General features: G+C 38.9%; 1 protein-coding gene across 4 annotated transcripts in view; it reads right to left on the bottom strand.

Moving 5' to 3' along the window:
* The window catches only part of AFG1L (AFG1 like ATPase), a 197,396-nt gene that overhangs the window by 156,113 nt on the left and 18,867 nt on the right, over nucleotides 1–22,416 (bottom strand). For 3 of the 4 annotated variants that reach the window (XM_042939500.1, XM_042939501.1, XM_042939502.1), the window contains exon 3: nucleotides 6,354–6,577. In XM_042939500.1, the coding sequence (XP_042795434.1) occupies nucleotides 6,354–6,577 (224 nt within the window). Of the gene's footprint in view, nucleotides 1–6,353; nucleotides 6,578–10,135; nucleotides 10,291–22,416 lie in introns of all 4 variants that reach the window. The other variant, XM_042939503.1, reaches the window with a different exon arrangement.

Below are 22,416 nucleotides of genomic sequence, written 5' to 3'. Positions count from 1 at the left end.
TAGTGATTTACATGAACTACTTACCATTTATGCCTAATTACCTCACAGCACAATAACAATTATGCATACATTAAATGTGTCAGATTAACCTGGTTGTAAGTTTTATTTGATAACAAAGGTAAAGTGTTCATAAATGCTCATTTTTCATAGTTTGTTGCTTCTATATAATGGTCATCTGCTCATAACTTTTTCAAATTTTTAATACAGAAAACATCGTTATACAGGTACATCAAAGCAGCCTAATACACTGCCACCAGTTTTTTTTCTCATCAATAATTCAGATGCATTTTATTTTAATATTATAGTTTAGCTTTACAGCAAGTTTCTTAGGAGTACAATGAAAAAAAAGTCCACTATAATGAACGTTTAAATATCTGCATTAAAAACAAATGCCCAGGGGCACTTGGATGGCTCAGATGGTAGAACATGTGACTCCTGATCTCGGGGTTGTAAGTTCCAGCCCCATGATGAGTGTAGAGCTTACATTAAAAACAAAAACCAGGGGCGCCTGGGTGGCGCAGTCGGTTAAGCGTCCGACTTCAGCCAGGTCACGATCTCGCGGTCCGTGAGTTCGAGCCCCGCGTCAGGCTCTGGGCTGATGGCTCGGAGCCTGGAGCCTGTTTCCGATTCTGTGTCTCCCTCTCTCTCTGCCCCTCCCCCGTTCATGCTCTGTCTCTCTCTGTCCCAAAAATAAATAAAAAACGTTGAAAAAAAAATTTTTTTAAAAACAAAAACCAAATACTCATATAGCTAAGTGAAAAAAGTCACACAAAGACAAATGCTGTATTTTCCCACTTATATGTAGAATTCTAAAAAAGCCAAATTTGTAAAATGGTGGTTACCAGGGGCTGGAGCCTGGGGGAAATGGCAAAATACTGGTCCAAGAGTACAAACCACCAGCTATAGGATAAGTTCTGGGGATCTCATGTACAGCATGGTGACTAAAATTAATAATACTGTATTATATACCCAAAATTAGTTAAGACAGTAGATCTTAAATGGTTTATCACAAAAATAAAATGGTAATTATGTGAGGGGATGGTGATATTAACTAATTTCATTGTGGTAATCTTTTGTAATACATGAGTATCAAATCATCACATTGTACCCCTTGAACTTTCCTAAGCTAAATGTCAAAAATTTCTCAATAAGCTTAGAAGACAAATAAAATCATAAATCCTACTTTCCAAAATCAACAAGTTTATAATTAAAGTTCTCCTTTCACTAAAAAAACCTAGTAGCCCAAATTTTCCTTCTTCTTGGCATATCAGTGCTTATTTTTAGAAGAAATAGGTCTCCAACTATGTGGTCAATTAATCTTCAACAAAGCAGGAATCCAATGGAAAAAAAGACAGTCTCTTCAACAAATAGTGCTAGGAAATTTGCACAGCAGCATGCAAAAGAATGAAACTGGACTGCTTTCTTTTTTTTTTTTTTTTTTTAATTTTTTTTTCCCAACGTTTTTTATTTATTTTTGGGACAGAGAGAGACAGAGCATGAACGGGGGAGGGGCAGAGAGAGAGGGAGACACAGAATCGGAAACAGGCTCCAGGCTCCGAGCCATCAGCCCAGAGCCTGACGCGGGGCCCGAACTCACGGACCGCGAGATCGTGACCTGGCTGAAGTCGGACGCTCAACCGACTGCACCACCCAGGCGCCCCATGGACTGCTTTCTTACACTATACACAATAAATTCAAAATGGATTCAAGACCTAAATGTAAGACAGGGAACCATTAAAATCCTAAAGGAGGACACAGGCAGTAACCTCTTTGACATCAGCTGTAGCAACTTCTTACTAGATATGTCTCCTAAGGCAAGGGAAACAAAGGCAAAAATAACTATTGGTACTTCATCAAAATAAAAAGCATCTGCACAGGAAAAGAAACAATCAACAAAACTAAAGGCAACCTACAGAATGAGAGAAGATAGTTGCTAATGACATATCCAATAAAGGGTTAGTATCCAAAGTACATAAAGAACTTCTACAACTCAACACCCAAAAAACAAATAATCCAGTAAAGAAATGGACAGACAACACGAATAGACATTTGTCCATAAAAGACATATAGATGGCTAACATACACATGAAAAGATCACTCATCATCAGGAAAATACAAATCAAACCACAACAATACCACCTTACACCTGTCAGAATAGCTAAAATTAACAATAAAAGAAACAACAGGTGTCATAAGATGCTGAGAAAGGGGAACCCTCCTACACTGGTGGAATGCAAACTGGTGCAACCACTCTGGAAAATTGTATGGAGGTTCCTCAAAAAGTTAAAAATAGAACTACTCTATGACTCAGCAATTGCACTACTAAGTATTTACCCAAAGGATACAAAAATACTGATTCAAAGGGATACAGGCACCCGGATGAGCCCAAATGTCCCTCAACTGATGAATGGATAAAGAAGATGCGGTATGTATATACACAATGGGATATTACTCAGCCATAAAAAAAAGAATAAAATCTTGCCATTTGCAACGACCTGGATGGAGCTAGAGTGTATTACGCTAAACGAAAAAAGTCAGTCAGAGAAAGACATACTGTCTGTAAAAACTGGACCTTGGGCTGATGTTACTCCTCAATGAGGATCCAAAGCCCCTGAGGGAACCAGCCAGACTGCCCTTGCCCAGAATGGTGAGGAATTTCCTCTCTTGCCCTTCGGAGGGATCCTACCCTCCCTCTCCTTCCTCTCTTCGGGTCTTTGGTGGTATAACCCTAGTACTCCTCAGACACCTGAAGGTCTTGGCCAGGGTAGCTCCCTGGTGTGGTCTGAAGGTGAAGAACCCCGTCTCCTCTATTCAATAAACTTCTAGCTCTTTAAAAAAAAAAAAAAAAAACAAAACAAAAAACAAAAAACCACTAAAGCTTTTATGTATGTTTTATTCAAATTATGTTAGATGTTGGGGTCTTTTTCAATGTTAAAGATTTGGCAAGCTTTAGGAACTACAGGATAAATACCATCACAAAGAGATGTTGATTTGTCTACAAAAGACTATTCACGGATGCATTAGGACTTAACAAATATAAGATTTCAGTAGATGTGTTTAAAATTAGCGAGATGTCTAATCTCTTACTTCTATAAGATTACAACTACACCTTAAAACCAGGGATCCTATATACTAAATATTACATTTACATATTGCTAAATAGCTATCAATTTACTAAGCAGATGCATCACTTCCATATTCAGAAATCAAAAGACAAAATGTGGGAGAATACCCCTAAAAAGAGTCAAACAACAATTTTAAAGGAAAAAAAAAAAAAAAACATGTTGCATTGGCAACCAGATACTTTAATGATTAAAGGATACTTTTCACTGGATGTGAGTTCACCACTCACAGTAAGTTGAGCCCCAAGGATGATACAGAATGGGGAGGAGGAAAAAAAGGACTGTATTTCTAAAAGGGAGAGAAAGGACTAGAAACAGAACAAAATAGAACATTCATGAAAGCAATTTAACTCTCAGATAGCCAAAAACCCAGTTAAGTAAAACATCCTGTTTCCTGGCTATGACACGTAACTACGCCAATATTTTATTTGGAAGACCATCTGTATTACAAACTATAATTAGGTGCACAGTACATAAGCGGTCTACATTTTCCAAACTTTTTAGTTCTTTACTCACCTATAGACTTTTGGAAATATTGGAAAAAGAAGGGGTGGCCATCTAAAGGGATAACTCATTATTACTTCCTATAACCATTGTGCTGGACTGGCCAATCATAGTGGCCACCACACTCACAGTCTACTTCTAGGGGGAAATCACCACACTTATGGGAGCCCTGGATGGTACCTTAGGCAGAGATATGATCTGTACACTGGCTGGCGGCCTCTGAAAAACCCGGTATGAAAGCTCTGCCCAAACAGGGATAAAGTGATTGGATGTCCTATCAGGTTCTTACCCAGGAATTTAAACCACTGATACAGGAAGAGAGTTAATAAGCTGGTAGAACAAACAGAAATGGAAATGGACACGGGGGAAAGGAACAACAAAGTAAGTCAATGACATGAATAGCAGAGGACTGGAGGAAGAATCGGCCAGAACATGTTACTACCGCCAATCAAGTCACTGGCTGCTTTCAGAGCCACTGATGTAAAGCCGGCTGAGGCCTGGCTGTATGAGGGAGATGCCCTTCATTGTTATTTGCATATGTAGTCTTGCTCTAAATCTCCATTTCTTTCTGTAACCTAAATGAATCCCTACTCCATTTAACCAAAAGACATTTACACGATGACAGCCTTTTTCTTTCCATAAAAATAAAACTAAGTATACTCTAAAGACTTTTTTAAGTAAAATTACTTTGATTACAGGTTTTATTAAATTTATTTGAGAGAGAGAAAGAGTGTGTGTGTGTGTGTGTGTGTGTGTGTGTGTGTGCGCGCACAAGCAGGGGAGGGGCAGAGAGAAGGAGAGACAGAATCCAAAGCAGGCTCTCCACCATCAGCACAGAGCCCGATGTGGGGTTCAAACTCACGAACCATGAGATCATGACCTGAGTCAAGATCAAGAGTCAGATGCTTAACCAACTACACCACCCAGACGCCCCTAGAGTTTTTAAATAAAGTACTACTAACATATGTTATACTGAACCTTTCTCTAAAGGCCTCATAATAGAATATTTGTGTTGGTCAGGGGAAGATGGTTTGGCCAGTCAGTTAAAAGAAAACTAGTTTCTCTGGTTGAGCCATACTCTAATTCTTATTACTATTAATATCTCTCATAATTTGAAGATGACACTGCTGATGACAATGGCTTCTATAATGGGATGAGGGGCGCCTGGGTGGCTCAGTTGTTTAAGCGTCCCACTTCGGCTCAGGTCATGATCTCGCAATTTGTGATATCTATCCCTGCATCAGGCTCCAGACTGATTGCTCGGAGACTGCTTGGGATTCTCTCTTTCCCTCTCTTTCTCTGCCCCTCCCCCCACTCTCTCGGTCTCTCTCAAAATAAATAAATAAACACTTAAAGAAAAAAAAAGGGTGCCTGGGTGGCTCAGTTGGTTAAGCATCCAACTTTGACTCAGGTTATGATCTCACAGTTTGTGGGTTTGAGCCCTGTGTCAGGCTCTGCACTGACAGCTCAGAGCCTGGAGCCTGCTTTGGATTCTGTGTCTCCCTCTCTCTCTGCCCCTCCCCTGCTCATGCTTTGTCTCTGTCTCTCTCTCAAAAATAAATAAACATCATAATGGAATAAGGAATGGAGTTTTCCTGTTGGTTCAGAATTTCAGCAAAAGCTCAAAGCTAAGGACAAGGAGAAACAAGTTTCCCTACATTCTAAAGAGAGTATTAGTCATACCCATGCAGGAATTACTTCAAAAAGAAAAACAAAAGGCAAAAATATTCCTAAAAACAAAGTGTAACTGAAGTAATCAAGGTAGAAAGCTGTTAGCTAAGTAAGGAATGCTGTGGCATCTATTTCCCTCAGATAAACCTCATGCTAAGGGCAGGTAGTCCCAAGAGAAGCATCCAAAAAGACCACGATTGAGTATATAACAAGAGGATATCCCCCTCCTCAGCTGGATGCTTGTTTAGGTGAGTAAATCCACAGGCAGGTACCGAAGCAGGCTAATGAAGTGTTCATGGAAATACTTGACACGTGTTCCCAGGAGGGTTACTGATGCTGGAGTATGGATTAGAGAAAGGAGATGTTATTCTCCCTGTGGCCTAAGTGGACACCATAAAAGGTGTCCTGGCTAGAGCTGTCCTGAAAGGAGCCTACTCAAGAAGGTCAAGTGTAAAGGCAAGGGGAGGCAGCAGAAAGCAGTGTTGCAAGGTATTCAACTAGAGTCCTAAGAGATCCAAAAATGGAGCAGTGGGGAGGTCCCCCCAGGGTCCAAAAGAACCCCTCATTGTGCCCCTCAACAAAGATCTAGCATGTCAGTGTCTACCACACCAAAAGCTTTTAACTGGTCACTGAAGACTCCACTGTTTTTCTGTAATCTTCCTTCCCTCTCATCCTGACCCTGGAGAAGCCAGGCAAGCAGAAAAAGGAGGAGGAGGGGAGAAAGGGGAAGAACAAATCACTCCGCCTTCTGCACTGCTGATCCTGGGACAGGCCTGAGCTAGAGACAGGGGAAGTGTTTGAATTGCACAGCTGTCATTTGGACTAGACTGCATCAGTCATTACCTAAATATGAAGCTATCTGAATCTCCCCCACCCAAAGGTAAAAGAAAGCTATGGAGCATCAAGAGATCAGGAATGGAGATCCAACAGAGCTTGTTTAAAGGAACTGGTGAGAAATCTTGAAGCGGTTTAATGATTGTACTAACTGCACTTAATCCATTTTATAAAATGCCTACACTTTTAACTGTTTGATCTTTAATATCACACAAATCTTACCTTTGAAAAAAGACCTCCTGCCTCTATATCATATCCTTTAAGGTCCTCGTGTAATTTCTGCAAACACTGTATGACTCTTCTTTGATGTTCATCATCCTTTAGCTCATGAGCTTTGATCAGAAAGTCATAGTGGTCCAGTGGTCCATGGCAAACAGCCAAAGCTTTTGAATAAACCTCTGTAGTCGCAGTTGGAGACATAATCTCAGGTGTCTGAACTGTATAGGCTATAAACAAAAAATATATACAACTTTAGACTTTCTTAAAGGAAAGTATTTCATAATACTCCACAGGTTTCTTAATGGTCACATTAAAACCTTTCTGTTACAAGTATGTATATGTGAGCAGTTATTATAAATCTCATTTTGATTAAAACACATTCTGTTCAATAAATATAATCATCTCCTTTTAATAAAAACGAGTAGGGGCACCTGGGTGGCTCAGTAAGTTAAGCGTCCAACTCTTCATTTTGGCTCAAGTCATGATCTCACAGTTTGCAAGATGGGGCCCCTGAGCTGCTAGCGTAGAGCCTGCTTGGGATTCTCTCTCTCCCTGCCCCTCCCCTGCTCACACTCTTTCTCTCAAAATAAGTAAACATTTAAAAAACTAAAATAGGGGCACCTGGGTGGCTCAGTCGGTTAAGCATCCGACTTTGGTTCAGGTTGTGATCTCACAGTTCGTGGACTCAAGCCCCATGTCTGGCTCTGTGCTGACAGCTCAGAGCCTGGAGCCTGCTTTGAATTCTGTGTCTCCCTCTCTCTTTGCCCTGGCCCCGCTCACACTCGTCTCTCCCTCTCTCAAAAATAAACATTAAAAAAAATTAAAACAATAAAATAAAAAGGAATAAACTGCAAACCCCATAAGCTATCACTGTAACCCCTCTTCTAAAAACCTAACCTGCCACAGAGTCTCTGCTTTATCTCTACTCCATTAAACAAGCCACTTCGGTTCATCAGATCCTTCCCCACAGCAGGGCTGGCCCCTCTGAATTAGGCCTAATTCTGGCTCTTGAGTACCAAGGCAGAGACACAGAGACTAGTCACAAAGTGTTTTCTACTGCCCCTTTATTCTTTATTCTCCAAAACCACACAGCATTCATATATTACCACATTGATTTCAGCCCTCTGCTTATAAGATTCCTTCCCTTTTCCACAACTTTTAAGTTGGACACAAAGAGGTGAAACACAATAGAGTGTCTGTTTCAAAGCAGTGACGTTTTCTGATCCTTTTTTTAGCTTCTCCTGGGAGAGAAATGACTGTCCGTGGCAAGATCAGTCATAACTATTTCTTATCTGGGGCAGGTTTCAGTGAGCAGAAACTCCCTTTCTATTTTTATTTATTCTTTTACTTTAGTATAATTGAGATACAATGTTATATTAGTTTCAAGTGGACAACATAGTGATTCAATAATTCTATACCTCATGCAATGCTCACCACAATAGATGGTCACCACCCATCACCATACAAAGTTATAATATTGACTATCTCTCTCCTTATTTTGTAAAAGCAACAATAAACAGCAGCAACCTGGCACATTTTTAGATAGGGCTGTGCCCATCTTTGAGTCTGACAAAACTTTTGCAAAGATACACTGTGAGTATTGTTCTCGTTTCATTGAATACCATGTTTCCTTTGTTTCAGTAACATGAAAATTACTTACCTTGGGGAAAAAATGAACAGTCAAGGTTATTTCCATCTTTTTCCCAAGAGAGGAAAAAAAAAAATTCTAAATAAATCACGAATGTTGGGGATAGGGCAGGGCTGTCTTCTAACAGCTGTTCTTCCTTTCTGAATAAAAGTTTTAGCTGGGTACAAGGCTGCCCAGTTAAATAACCCATTTCTGGCCTCTCAAGCAGCCAGGCACAGCCATAGGACCATTTCTAACCAATGGGATGTAACCTGAAACAAGCAGCTCTGGTGCATGCCCTTACAGAGAAAGGGCAAACCGCTCCTGCTCCCCCTCCCCTTTTTCTAACTGGCATGTAAGTATAGGCACTGCAGCTGGAAAAGCCATCCTGGCAAGGAGAGGCCCGCAGAATGCTGAGCAAAGCAGAGCAAAGTTCTCCAACAATGTTAAGCTGCCAAATCAGCTCCGGACCACCTACTGGATTTTTATGGAAAAGAATAAAAAACTTCTATCTTGCTCTTCAACCAGGTCCTCAGCCAATCATCCGTCCATACTACTCCTTTTACATGGCAAATACTCTAATCCATCCCCTCCCACTCTTCCTCATATCACCACCCTAGCTGGGACTCTCATGATCTCTGGCTTGGCCTCCCTGCCTCTGATCACCTCCACTGACCCCAAATTTACCACAATCTCTAAATTATCTTCCATCAACTATAGAAATGATCTTGCTAAAATCCAAGTGTGATTTTATCAATATTTACCTTGAAATTCATCTCCTTGTTTTTAAAGGATGGTTTTCAAACATAATTTTAACAGCAGCGTTGTGGGGGTTTTTTTGTTTTTTTGTTTTTTTACATATAAAACATTCCATGGAATCCTAAATTTATTAAAGAGAAAAGTGGGAGGGGAGCACAAAATCCCACCCTCTTCACATCTCCTCTATTTCTACAACTGTACCACCCCTATTTCTAAAGCAGCCCTGAAACCACTTTTCCACCTTATAGAATCACATTAAGTACAAACAGTGTACAGAAAAGAGTGAGCACAGCAGGCCTGAGATTACTGTCCTTGGAAAGGTCTGCTTACACGGTGGGCCCTTGGCTGGGAACTTGGATTCCAAGAGGGTTCCCACCATTCCCAGAAATGGAGTGACTCGCTGTGCCTGAACCGTTTATACCATGTATAAGCAACGTGGCTTATGCTGAACACCTAGTTTCCTTCTACGCATATAGAATGTTAGTACATGCTATGCAATAAATAGCTATGCGACCGTCCCCACTCCACCCTAGGCATTGAGTCTCTATGGGGCTTCCCTAACAGACAACATTTCATATCTGTTGTCACAATTCATTACTGGAGAAACCAAGTATGTCTTATGTGACTCCACTAGGAGAAGACTCGTGGAAGCTTGCACCTAATTTCTTCCAGATTTTGCCCTGCATGCCTTTCCTTTTGCTGTACTGTTTGTATCCTTTTACTGTAATAAATCACAGCCGTGAGCGCGACTATATGCTGAGTCTTGTGAATTCTCCCAACAAGTCACCAAACCTGGAGGTAGTCTTGGGAATCCCCAAACACAGTATCCTCATTCTGGGGTTCGAGAAATCCAGAACAGGGCCCCAGTCTGCGTTTCCAGACTACTCTCCCTCTACTCTCCAAAAGGCATCCACTGATACAAGAAACAATTGAGCATCCATCACATGTAATGGGTAACAGGGTAATAGAGAATATCAAGGTTGCTTTTTTTTTAAATTTTAAGTGGGGGTGGAGGGGCAAAAAAAATGCAGCAGTAATGTATCAGATCAACTGGCACTAGCAAGTGAAAGAAATCTGGGTACAGAGAAACTGGTTACGAAACTATTCTGGGTGGGAAATAATAAAGGCTTAAATTGGGACGGGCAGTAGTAGAAATGTCAGGAAGCTGGTTAAATGGAAAATGCAAAGGGAGATTCAGTAATGGGAGTTGTCCTCTAGTCAAGTGGATTACTCAGCACATCTCAAATCCATTCTTTCATTTCATAGTGCCTTTGTTCATACAGATTCCCTGGCTGGACATCCTTCTCTTCCAGCCTCTGCCAGCCTAATCTCTCCCTCACAGAACCTCACCACCCTTCAAAGTCCCTCAGCTCCCTACCACCAAAACCTCCAAACTCACCTGTATTTACCCCATCCTTTTCTCTTTCCTTAGCCTAAGAGTTGTTTCTCATTCCATCAAGGATATTAATGCCTCCTTGTTCTCTAATCAGAGGCTTTCAAATTTTTGAACCCTCTTTAGTCATCATGATCCAATATTCACTCATGTATAAATAACTGAAAAACAATTTTCATGAAATAAGACATTTAGTAAGAGTATAAATGGTTTAAAAGAAAAATATGCATGACATACTCTGGTATTTTTAATAATATTTTACTATATGTATGTGACCTAAATATGTGCCAAGAACTACTAGATTTAGTTATATTAAATGCCATATATTATACCTATTTACCTTTTTGTTTTCTGTCTGCCTTCCCCACCCACAGTGTGTGTGTGTTTGTTTGTTTGTTTGTTTGTTTTTTTGTTTCCCCCCAGGTATATGCTCTTTGAGGACAGGAATTTTTGTTGTTTTGTTTAATGCTGTATATTCCCCAGTGAACAGTGCCTGGGGCATAACTGGTGCTTATGAAATATTTCTTGAATCCCCTCCCTTCCTACCTTTCCAGAGATGTCATTCTCTTCACTAACCACCTCTGTATTATATCATCAACCTTCCCCTCTCTACCAGCTTTTTCATACCGATTCAACCCTTTCTTATCTTCAAATTATATACTAACAACAAAACCAGTCATAAGACATCTGTTCTTCCTCCTTTCCTTCACAAGCCAAACCACTTGATTACCTTTACTTCTTCAGGCCACTACCTCACATCTTGCTCAATTCTCAACCCACTGTGGTCAAGCTTCTACTGAGACAGGTGCTGCTAAATTCACCCAAGGCCTACTATTGCCAAATCCAGGAGCTACTCTTCAGTCTTCATATTCCTTTTCACAATCATAAAATATCTGATTTTTAAAGGTAGTCATTAGAAAGATCAGGACTGTGGGCAAAGCACGTTGTTTCTCTTGGTCCACAGAGAGGCTTAAGTTCTTTGCTTCTGATTTTTCACTAGCCTAACATCTTTATTTAGTAGTATATATACTTCACCTGCATTTTTCAAAAAAGAGAACCAAGGCACACTGAAGATAAGACATCACTTCAGCTAGTTAGCAGGCATAAAAAGAGAAATAGCAGTTATCCAGTTCCACATGCAAGGAGCCTGAAAGTTGCCAGTCTATCCTAACAATGAAAAAGCTAAGCAGACTGAAAAAACAACATCTCTTCCCAGATCCATAGGACAAGGGAGGATGCAGGGCAAACCACTGCCCCTAAGATTAAAGAGAAAGACAGGCAGGGGCGCCTGGGTGGCTCAGTCGGTTGAGCGTCTGACTTTGGCTCAGGTCATGATCTCGCGGTCCGTGAGTTCGAGCCCCGCATCGGGCTCTGGGCTGACAGCTCAGAGCCTGGAGCCTGTTTCAGATTCTGTGTCTCCCTCTCTCTCTGACCCTCCCCCATTCATGCTCTGTCTCTCTCTGTCTCAAAAATAAATAAAAACATTAAAAAAAAAAAAAAAATTTAAAGAGAAAGACAGGCAAATACAGGGAGTAATCGCTTACCGGAGCAGAGACTCACGAGTGGAAACCATCCCAGGAACCAGTGCCAGGGTAGGAAAACCTGAACTTATTTGACAAATTGCTAGAAGCTCAATGTGAACAACTCAAGATTTAAAAACTCCAGGGGTAACCAGCATAGAGGGGCTCCCATACTTTCCTGAATTTTACCTCCAAGAGCTCAACCAAGTTCTTAGTGTCAATACAGGAAAAATCCCCTTGGGCTTCTAAATCTTCTAAATCTGAGCTGTCAGCACAGAGCCTGATGCAGGGCTCGAACCCATTAAATGTGAGATCATGACCTGAGCCAAAGTAGGACGCTCAACCGACTGAGTCACCTGGGTGCCCCTACTTTCTTTATTCTTAATTGATTTAACACATAACAATTTGTTCAAAATAATAGCAACAATGTATTCAATCATTTATGCTTAGGCATAGGTCATATATATGTTTATGCATGCTTATATATAAGTGAAATAAATAACAACAATAATACAAGGGACAGAAGAGAGCAGTTGGGATTATTTTGTTATTATAACATGGTCCTTGCACTACGTTTGAAGTGGTGTAGTGTTATTTGAAAGTGGACTTGGATCAGCTGTGACTATACTGCAAAATGTAAAAAGAAATATAACTGACAGGCTAAGAAAGAGAAAATGGAATCATAAAACACTCAGTTAAAACCACAAAACACAGAAAAAGAGAAGTCAACAAAAACAAGAACAAAGAACAATGGCAACAGCTAGAAGATAACAAACATGTAGATATTAATCCAACTATATCAATAATCACTTTGAAGATCAATGATATAAATGCATCAATTAAAAGACAGTGATGGTCAGAGTGGATCAAAACACACAAGGCCCAAGTATATGTTGTCTACAAGAAACTCACTTTAAATATAAAGACATATGGATTAACAGTAAATGAATGGCGAAAAATATATACCCTAACACTAAAGAAAGCAGGTGTAGCTGTATTAATTTAGACACAGCAGATTTCAAAGCAAGAAAAGTTATCAGAGGTAAATAAGGGCATTATATTACATAATGATAAAAGAGTCAGTTCTCCAAGAAGAATCAATCCTTAATGCATATGCACCTAATAGCAGAATATCAAACTAAACCATAGGATGCTAGAATTGACAGAAATATAAGGAGAAATAGATGAATTCACTATCATAGCCAGATATTCTAACATCCCCCTAGCAGAAGTGGACAGATCCAGCAGGCAAAAAACTCAGTAAGGACATACTGAACTCAACATTAACAATCAACTTGCCCTAACTGACATTTATAGAATACTTCATCCAGCAGGGGAATACACATTCTTCCCAAGCTCACATGGAACATTCACCAAGACAGACTACTTCTAGGCCATTAGACACATCTTAACAAAGTTAAAAGACCTGAAATCATATAATGTCTGCTCTAGACAACAACTCATTGAACCACAAATCAGTAACAGAAAAGTAACAGGAAAATTCTAAAACATATGGAGATTAAACAATACACTTCTAACTAACATATGTGTTAAAGAAGAAATCTCAAGAAAAATGTACAAGACCATATACCCTCCACAAAAAATTAACTCAAAATGGATCACAGACTTAAATGTAAGACACAAAACTATCAAATTCCTAGAAGGTAACATAGGAGAATTATAAAAAGACATAGAAGAAACCTACACACTCTTGAGTTATGGTGATGACTTCTTAGACACAACACTGAAGGCACAATCCATGAAAGAAATAATTGATAAGCTGGACTTCAATTAAAATTTAAAACTTCTGCGAAAGTCAATGCCATGGTGTCATTGGAAGACAAGAGACAGAACAGGAGAAAATATTTGCAAAAGACCCATCTGATAAAGGACTGTTCTACAAAATGTACAAAGAACTCTTAAAACTCATAAGAAAACAATCCAATTTAAAAATGGGCCAAAGACATCTCACCAAAGAAAATATACAGATGGCAAAGAAGCATAGGAAAAAATCTATCTACACATCATATGTCATCAGGGAAATGCAAAGCAAAATAATAATGAGACACCACTATTCGCCTATTAGAATGGACAAAATTCAGAACACTAACAAATGCTGGCCAGGATATGGAGCAAGAATGTATTCCCATTCATTCTTGGTGGGAATACAAAATGGTACAACCACTTGGGAAGACTGGCAGTTTCTTGCAAAACTAAACCTACTGTTACCATATGATCTAGCAATCATGTTCCCTGGTTTTTAACTAAAGGAATTGAAAACTTAAATTCACACACACACACACAACCTGCATACAGATGTTCACAGGAGCTGTATTCATAACTGCCATAACTTGGAAGCAATCAAGATGTCCCTCAATAGGCAAATGGCCAAATAAATTGGTACATCTAGACAATAGAATATTATTCAGCGCTAAAAAGAAATTAGCTATCAAGCTATGAAAACACATGGACAAAACTTAAATGCATATAACTAAGGGAAAGAGCCAATTTGAAACAGCTGCATATTGTAAGGTCAGATATTCTAACTATATGACATTCTGGAAAGGACAAATCTATGGAGACAATAAAAAGATCCATAGTAGACAAAGGGTTGGGGACAAAGGGAGGAGGGAATAGACAGAGCACAGAGGATTTTCAGGGTGGTGAAAACACTCTGTATAATACTATAATGATGGATACGTGTCCTTATATATACATACATACATACCCATTGTTCAAGAGTGAACCCAAATGGACTTTAGGTAATTATTATGAATCAATGTAGGTTCATCAGTTCTTATAAATGCACCACTCTGGTGAGGGATATTGATAATAGGGGCACCAATACATGTGGGGGGCAAGGGGGAATGTGGGAAATCTCTGTACGTTCCTCTCAATTTTGCTGTGAACCTAAAATTGATCTTTTTTTAACTGATCTTAAAAAAAATGTCTAAAAAAGAGAGAGAGAATCAGACAAGACACTCAAGGCTGAGAGATTGGCCAGCTTGGGCCTGGAGAGCAGCTGTATAAATTGAAACACAAAAGACTTCTCAAAAGCTGCACTAAATTAAATCTGTTACTACATCAGTGTACACAAATTATGGGATGCTGCTGCCATATTATTTTGATTTGTATTAATTTGTCTTATTGTACTCCAAATGGACAGTGGGAAAATGCCATTCTGAAGATCCACACAGCGATCTACAAACATAAATGGAAGATTTTAGAGGCCCATAAAGCCTGCACTGTTCTAATGCCTCAATTTGTACCTGATTTTACCATTTTCTCTTAAATGTTTTAAGAAGATCTCACTACACTCCATAGTTCACATGCTACAAGACTTAGTCAATATCATGATGTCCTTCTGTCTGAGTGCTTATGACTTCCTAGATAGTATTTTAACAATTATTTCTACCCACCCTCCACCCCAGGAAAAAATAGTTTCCCCAACCTTTGAGTGAATTTGTGATTATTCCGATTTCCTTTTTTTTTTTTTTTTCTAAGTGAACATAACCTCAGGATTCTATGGTCTTCATATTAAACAAAAGATGAAGCGTAGAACTGGATCACTTGGCCCTTTCTCTTATTGCCTCCCAGTTCAAAATGCCTGCATGTCTTAATGGCCAGCACTGCCCAGATCTGCGGTTGGGTTCAATGCATTCAGGCATCATCACAATCTCCTTTGTAGTTTTAGCTTTTTCTCAGAAAATCTGTTTAGTCTGCCCACCACAGCCTCTCTGCTTCCTGTAATAAGACCACTTTCCCTGGGCTTACAAAAAAATCCTTGCCCTTCTTGTCCCATGTCACTTTGTGCCCCATTTCTTACAGGAAATGCCACAGGTTTGGGGAATATTTACCATGTTTGTTTGCTGGGGCACTATTGGCAGGGAGAGCAATTTGGAAGAAAACAATTCTGAAGTTCTGCAGTCTACAAGCTAATACACTCCACTTAACTAGTCTCACTACATTAATAAATACTAAGCTACACTGGTTTACACTGGTTTTAATGGCACATGGTAGCATATAATGCAGAAAGAAGAGGCAACTACATAGCACAATTATAAAAGAAATTGGAAAAAGGCAAACTCACCAATAGCCCTGACAAGAGCTATTATAGAACACACAGTTCTTTTTTAAACAAGGTCTTAATTTATGGTTCATGACCAGGGTGGGGGTGGAGAGGTCTGGGAGCCTATTAAAAACAAACTATGGGTATGTATATGTGTTAATTGTGTATTTTTTCTGAGGCAAGATCTCTGAACATACTACAGCCTCCTTTGAATTGTCAAACAAGTTTGTGAAAACTGGTTAAGAACCACTGTTTTAAAGAATTACCAAAATTTAAGAGTTTTAGAAGGAAAATCTATTAATAGCTGCTCACTTTTTTTGAGCACTCACCGTATGCCATGGACTAGAGTAATGACAATTATTTTTATTAATCCTCACAATAATCTTATTATACAAATAACTAAAAAATCCAGGGATAAATTTGTTCATTCATTCATTCATTCATTGTTCGCTGAAAACCAGCTACATCTGGGGTATTATTCTTGACACCCGTGAAAAAAACACACTAAAAATTCCTTCCCTTGTGGAGCCTTCACTCCAGTCAAGGGGAAAAGAGACAAAAAATTAAAGGAGCAGACAGTGATCTGTACAGTGATGAAAATAAAAGGGATATCCTAGAGTCTCTGACCAATAGCCTAGGCATTCCCAGAGACTTTAATAGAAATATAGAATCTCAAGCCCCACTTCGAAGTCTGAATCAAAATTTGCATTATAACAAAACACCTGAGTGTTTCATATACACATTAAAGTTTATGAAGCACAGGAGTGCTTGGGTGGCTCAGTAGGTTAAGCTTCCAACTCGATTCAGGTCATGATCCCAGGATCCTGTGATCAGGTTCCACCTCAGGCTCCACACTTAGTGTGGAACCTTTTTAAAATTCTCTCCCTCCCTCTTCCTCTGTCCCTCCCTCTCTCTCTCACTTTCTAAAAATAAAAATAAAAATAAAAATAAAAATAAAAATAAAAATAAAATAAAATAAAATAAAAGCTATTACCTATATTTTCTTAAGTAGTAGCAGAGACCAGTTAGGAAACTATAACAATAATCTAGCTCAAAGATCCCCATAATTTGGACCAGAGTTAGCACTGCAACTTAAGTAAACTGATGAAGATCATGTGGCTATTAACAGTAGCAGCAACAACTGCTGACCTCTACTAAGTATTTACTAAGTGCCGGGTACTTTTCTAAGTATTTTACATATATGAACTAATTTAATATTCACAACTACCGTATGACATAGGTACTAACAGTATCTTCAAAGGTGAAGAGTCAGGGGGACGCTGGGGCGGCTCGGTCGGCTAAGGGTCTGACCCTTGATCTCAGCTCAGGTCATGATCTTCTATGCTGTCAGCTTGGGATTCTGACTCTACCTCTCTCTCTGCCCCTCCCCCAGCTCACATACACTTGTGCTCGTGCTCTCTCTCTCAAAATAAAGAAAATTTTAAATAAGGAAATAAAGGTAGAGAAACTGAGGCACAAAGGGGCTAAGTAAGTAACCTGTCCATGTTCCCATAGTCAGGTAGTGAGAGAGCCAACATCTGTCCCCACAGGTACAACAGGGAGGCAGAACATTATGGTGGAAGGAGGATGGGCTCTGGAATCGACTCTCAACCACGGATGGTGGATTGGGGAGATTGGGCATGTGATCACCATCCTAGCCAATGAGGACTGATGCCTAAGGGGAAGTCAGTTTATGCCAAAGTTTCCTCCAATGCTCTTTTTTTTTTTTTTTTTAAATATAACTTACTGTCAAGTTAGCTAACATAGAGTGTATACAGTGTGCTCTTGGTTTCGGGAGTAGATACACATGATTCATCGTTTACATACAACACCCAGTGCTCATCCCAACAAGTTCTCCAAAGCTCTTTAAAAGGAGACCAGAACAAGAACTCATTCTTTCCTGCCTTTTGTACTTTTCTCTGTCAAATGGGGAATCCTGGACTGCTGCAAACATGTTAAGAACATGAGGGAAAATGTTGACACATGGAGGAGGACAACCATAGTCTTGATATATGTTGTGATAGTTAATTTTATGTGTCAAGTTGACTGAACCATGAGATGTCCACACATTTGGTCAAACGTTATTCTGGATGTGTCTGGGAGGGTACTTCCGGATGAGATGAACATTTGAATCAGTAGACTAAGGCAAATTGCTCTCCCTAATGTGGATGGGCCTCATCCAATCAGCTGAAGGCCTAAATAAAACAAAAAGGCTGACCCTCCCTGAGTCAGAGAGAATTCCTGCCTGCCTTTAAGCTGGGACATCAGTTTTCTCCTGTCTTTGGACTCCTGAAATATGAGCTTTGGACTGAAATATGGGCTTTTCCTGGGCATTAAGCCTGCTGGTCTTGAAAGAATAAAACTACACTATCTGCTCTCCTGGTTCACAGGCCTTCCTTCAGACTTGGACTGGAATTACACCACCAACTCGCCTGGGTTTCTGGGTTTCCGACGTGCTGACTATAGATCTTGGCACTTGTCAGCCTCCATAATTGTATGAGCCAATTCATTACAATAAATCTCTTTCTAAATGTGTGTGTGTGTGTGTGTGTACATATATTCTATTTGCTCTGTTTCTCTAGAAAACCCTGATTAATACATAGGTTATAAACCTTAATTGTACTGACACTGTTTCCATAGAGCTGGAGTGATAATAGCATAGGGGATACATGGCCTTTGTATTCTTTGGTGCTTTAAATTGGAGTGGATTTCTAATTCTACACATAGGTAGATAGTTGAGAATATCTTGAAGATATTGTTTAGATACTTTAGAAAATGGTGGACTCGACTGTTTCAGCAGAAGGTAAGCACTTTTCCTTTAAGAAATGTTATTTTAGGGGCAACTGGGTGGCTCAGTCAGTTAACCATCCAACTTTGGCTCAGGTCATGATCTCACAGCTTGTGGGTTCAAGCCCCACGTCTGGCTCTGTGCTGACAGCTCAGAGCCTGGAGCCTGCTTTGGATTCTGTGTCTCCCTCTCTCTGCCCCTCCCCCACTCGTGCTCTATCTCTCTCAAAAATAAATAAATGTAAAAAAAAAATTAAAAAAAAAAAAAAGAAATGTTATTTTAGGGGCACCCGGCTGGTTCAGTCATGGAGCATGTGACTCTTGATCTCAGCATCATGGGTTCAAGTCTCACTTGGGTGGAGAGATTACTTAAAAAATAAAAATCAAAGGGGTGCCTGGGTGGCTCATTCAGTGAAGCGTCCAACTTCAGCTCAGGTCATGATCTCACAATTCATGGTTCCAAGCCTCACGTTGGGCTCTGTGCCGAAAGCTCAGAATCTGGGGCCTGCTTCGGATTCTGTGTCTCCCTCTTTCTCTGTCCCTCCCCCACTTGTGCTCTGTCTCTCTCTCTCAAAGATAAATAAACATGTAAAAATTTAAAAATAAATAAATAAATATTTAAAATTTTAAAAAATGTCATGTTAAAAGTCTGCTTCATCCTGAAGTTTTTTTTTAATACTTGAAGTTAAATATTTTTTGAGAATCTATCTCTAACTTTATACTCAAAATCAGTAAAGATGTGGTTTAATGGCCAGAAATTTTACATATATCTTGTCAGTAAAGCAGGGTTCAGCTCAAAAATCTTCTATAAAGATTTCAAAGCTCAAAAATATCCTATGATTAAAACAAAGAATTGAAGATATGCAAGATGACACATGACCGTACAAATATAAAGAGTCTCCAAGGTAACAATTTTTTGGCATTATTCATTCCTAAAAATTATAAATCTAGAAATACTTAATACAATGTGATGAATCTGACCACTTCAAGGCATTATGTATGTTTACTGCAGAATAATCAAAGAAGTTATACAAAATCAACAGACTACCAGAGGTATTTATATAACTCAGGAAAGCTATATGCTTATGTTGATTTTAACAGCTTCAAGTTTTCTTTGTGAAACTTAGATTCATTTGAAAATTCATGAATGACAAAATTCTGAAAGGTAAAGAAAACTAACACTATTAAGTGCCTACTATATACTTAGCACACAGGCAGCACTATTCTATACATTATCTTCTCTCAAAAAAGATGAGGTAGCTATTATTATTCCTTACAAATAAAGAAACTAAAATAACTTAAAGGTTAGAAAACTTGAGTGAATGGCCAAGCCAGGATCTGAAGCTAAGTGACCCAAACCACCAGGATGTCACGCTCATTAAAACAACCATAATACTATGGATAAGTGAAGGCTGTGCTCCCACTTGTCGTAGCCAGGCAACAGAAAATCAAAACACAAACCTCTCTCAGGCCCTCTAATTTGAAGTCCTCAAGCCTCCTGGAGCAAACACCAACCCATTCCTCCTGGATCTCCATCCTCCTCGGGCCCTGTCAGAGCTCTGTCCTGCCTACACTCTAGGGTCAACCTGTCTCTTCTAGTAAATGGCACTTCCAAAATGTACCAGCAGCAGATTTTTCTATTAAAAGTCCCAAAATGAAGTGTTACAGGAAAGAAATTCCTTTCCCTATGAATCTAAAAGCCCTTATATTTCACACAGTTGGCTTTTAAGAATTTTGACAAACCAGGTTTATATATACATACCTTTTTGAGCTTTGATAACAAAATATTAATACATTTGGCACTAAATAAAGACATAATGACCTAGCCCTCAAATAGGAAGAGGACACAAAGTTGGAAGACACATCAATGATCACAATCCTGATTCAAGGTGATGTTAATGTGCTACAAAACTGGATGAAAATACCAACATAAAATTTAACTAAGATGAATTTAAGTTCAAAAACTTTATTATACTGAAAAGAATCAGTTGAAAACCTATTAAATAGAAGAATTCAGTCAGCAGCAAATAAACAAATATTTATAAAGCATCTACAGAGTGCAAAGCTCTCTGCTAAAAACTTCTTATATAATCAGTGGTGAGCTGGAAAGACACAGTAACTGAACTCAAAATACTGGCAGTGCCCTGGGAGAGATACAAACAAGTGGATGAACAACTCTAACACAGTATAGTACATAAAGGGAAGAGAAGAATGCTAGGAGATCACAGCCAAAACTAGTAATCTAGCTTAGGGAGTTAAGGGTACTCAGAGGAAATGATGTTTCAATTGAGAGCAAAAGGATGAACAGGAGTTAGCCAGGTTAGGAAGGAAGGGAATGAGATGCATTAGCCTGAGGAGGCTTTGAAACATAAGAGTATGGCACACACTAAAGAAAATGAAACAAGTTCAATACGGCTGAGATGTAAAGTGGAAAGCAGAATGGGGCAAGAGATGAGCTACTGGAGAATTATAAAGGAACCAGGTGCCACAGGGCCTTGCAATGACAGGCAGGTTGAATTTAACCTTGAAAACAATAGGAAGCCATTTAGGAGTTTTAAAGAATGCAGTAGTTTGATTATGCCCCTCTTAAGCAAAAAAGGAGGATACTGGAAAAATATTTTAATGGTTTCATCATTCTAACGAGCTAGCAATAACCAGTTGGAAAATACAAGAGAAAAAAAAGGATAATACTTACCGTTACAATAAAAAGTCTAGAATAAACATGAACAATATCATCAATTTGTAAGATTTATATTAAAAAAATCTTTCTCAAAGGCCTAAATGAAAATTTGGAAAAACAGACCTAATATTAGAAACACAACTTTACCAACATCGCCAATTCTTCACAATTTATAGGTTAAATACAGTTCCACCAAAATCCTTAGAAAACCGTGAAAATTAATACAGGGGTTCTTGCCTACCAGATGTGAAAATAAATGTAAAACACTATGATCAAAAGATCAATGAATAGAATAGATACTTTTACAAAAAAGTCTTTATGGCATAATATATAATAAAAGAAGGAAGCATACCAAATCTTATCACTGTTCTTTTACCACCTAACTTATATTTTTGTTATCCATCTTGTCTATCCCTCTTAACTAGACTGCAAACTACAAGCAGGTAGGCTGTCTGTTCAATTCGCTATATACCTAGCACCTACAATGCCTGGCATACGATAGACACACAATAAATACTTGTTGAATAAATAAAGCAAGGGAAGCAACAGACTCTTCAACAAGTGATATTTGGACAACTGGGAGACAACAGAAGAAATTAGATTATCCCTTCATACTACACACCAAATAAATTCCAGGTGGTTTTAAAATGTAAATATTAAATTCAAAGAAACTACACATGAATATTTACCTAGTACAAAGATCTGCAAACTATGGCCTACAGGCCAAATTCAGCCATGCCTACTAGTTTCTGTATTGTCTATGACTGTTTTCACACTACAATATCAGAGTTGAGTAGTTGCAATAAAGAACATATGGCCTGCAAAAATACTTGTCATCTGGTCCTTTACAGAAAAAGTCTGTCAATCTTTGATCTATTCTCCTAATAGGTGTGGACTTATTACTAAGACCAATCCTGTCTGGACATCACACTCAACCTGTGAAACTCAGACTTCCTGAATCCCAACTAAATCCCAGTAAGAATGGATCAAAAACCTAAATGTAAAGAACTATAAAATGCTTAGAAGAAAACATAATTGTAAATCTTCATGACCTTGGATTAGGCAATGATTCCTAGATATGACACCAAAAGCAACCAAAGGAAAAAAAAATTGAACTTCATCAAAATTAAAACTTTTATACAAGAAACATTATCAAGAAAGTTAAAATCCAACCCACAGAATGAGGAAAATAGTTGCAAATCACATATCTGCTAGAGAACTTGGCTCCAGA

This window comes from Panthera leo, chromosome B2 (genome assembly GCF_018350215.1).
Source record: "Panthera leo isolate Ple1 chromosome B2, P.leo_Ple1_pat1.1, whole genome shotgun sequence".
Classification (NCBI taxonomy): Eukaryota; Metazoa; Chordata; class Mammalia; order Carnivora; family Felidae; genus Panthera; species Panthera leo.
This window is presented reverse-complemented; position numbering and strand designations above follow the sequence as displayed.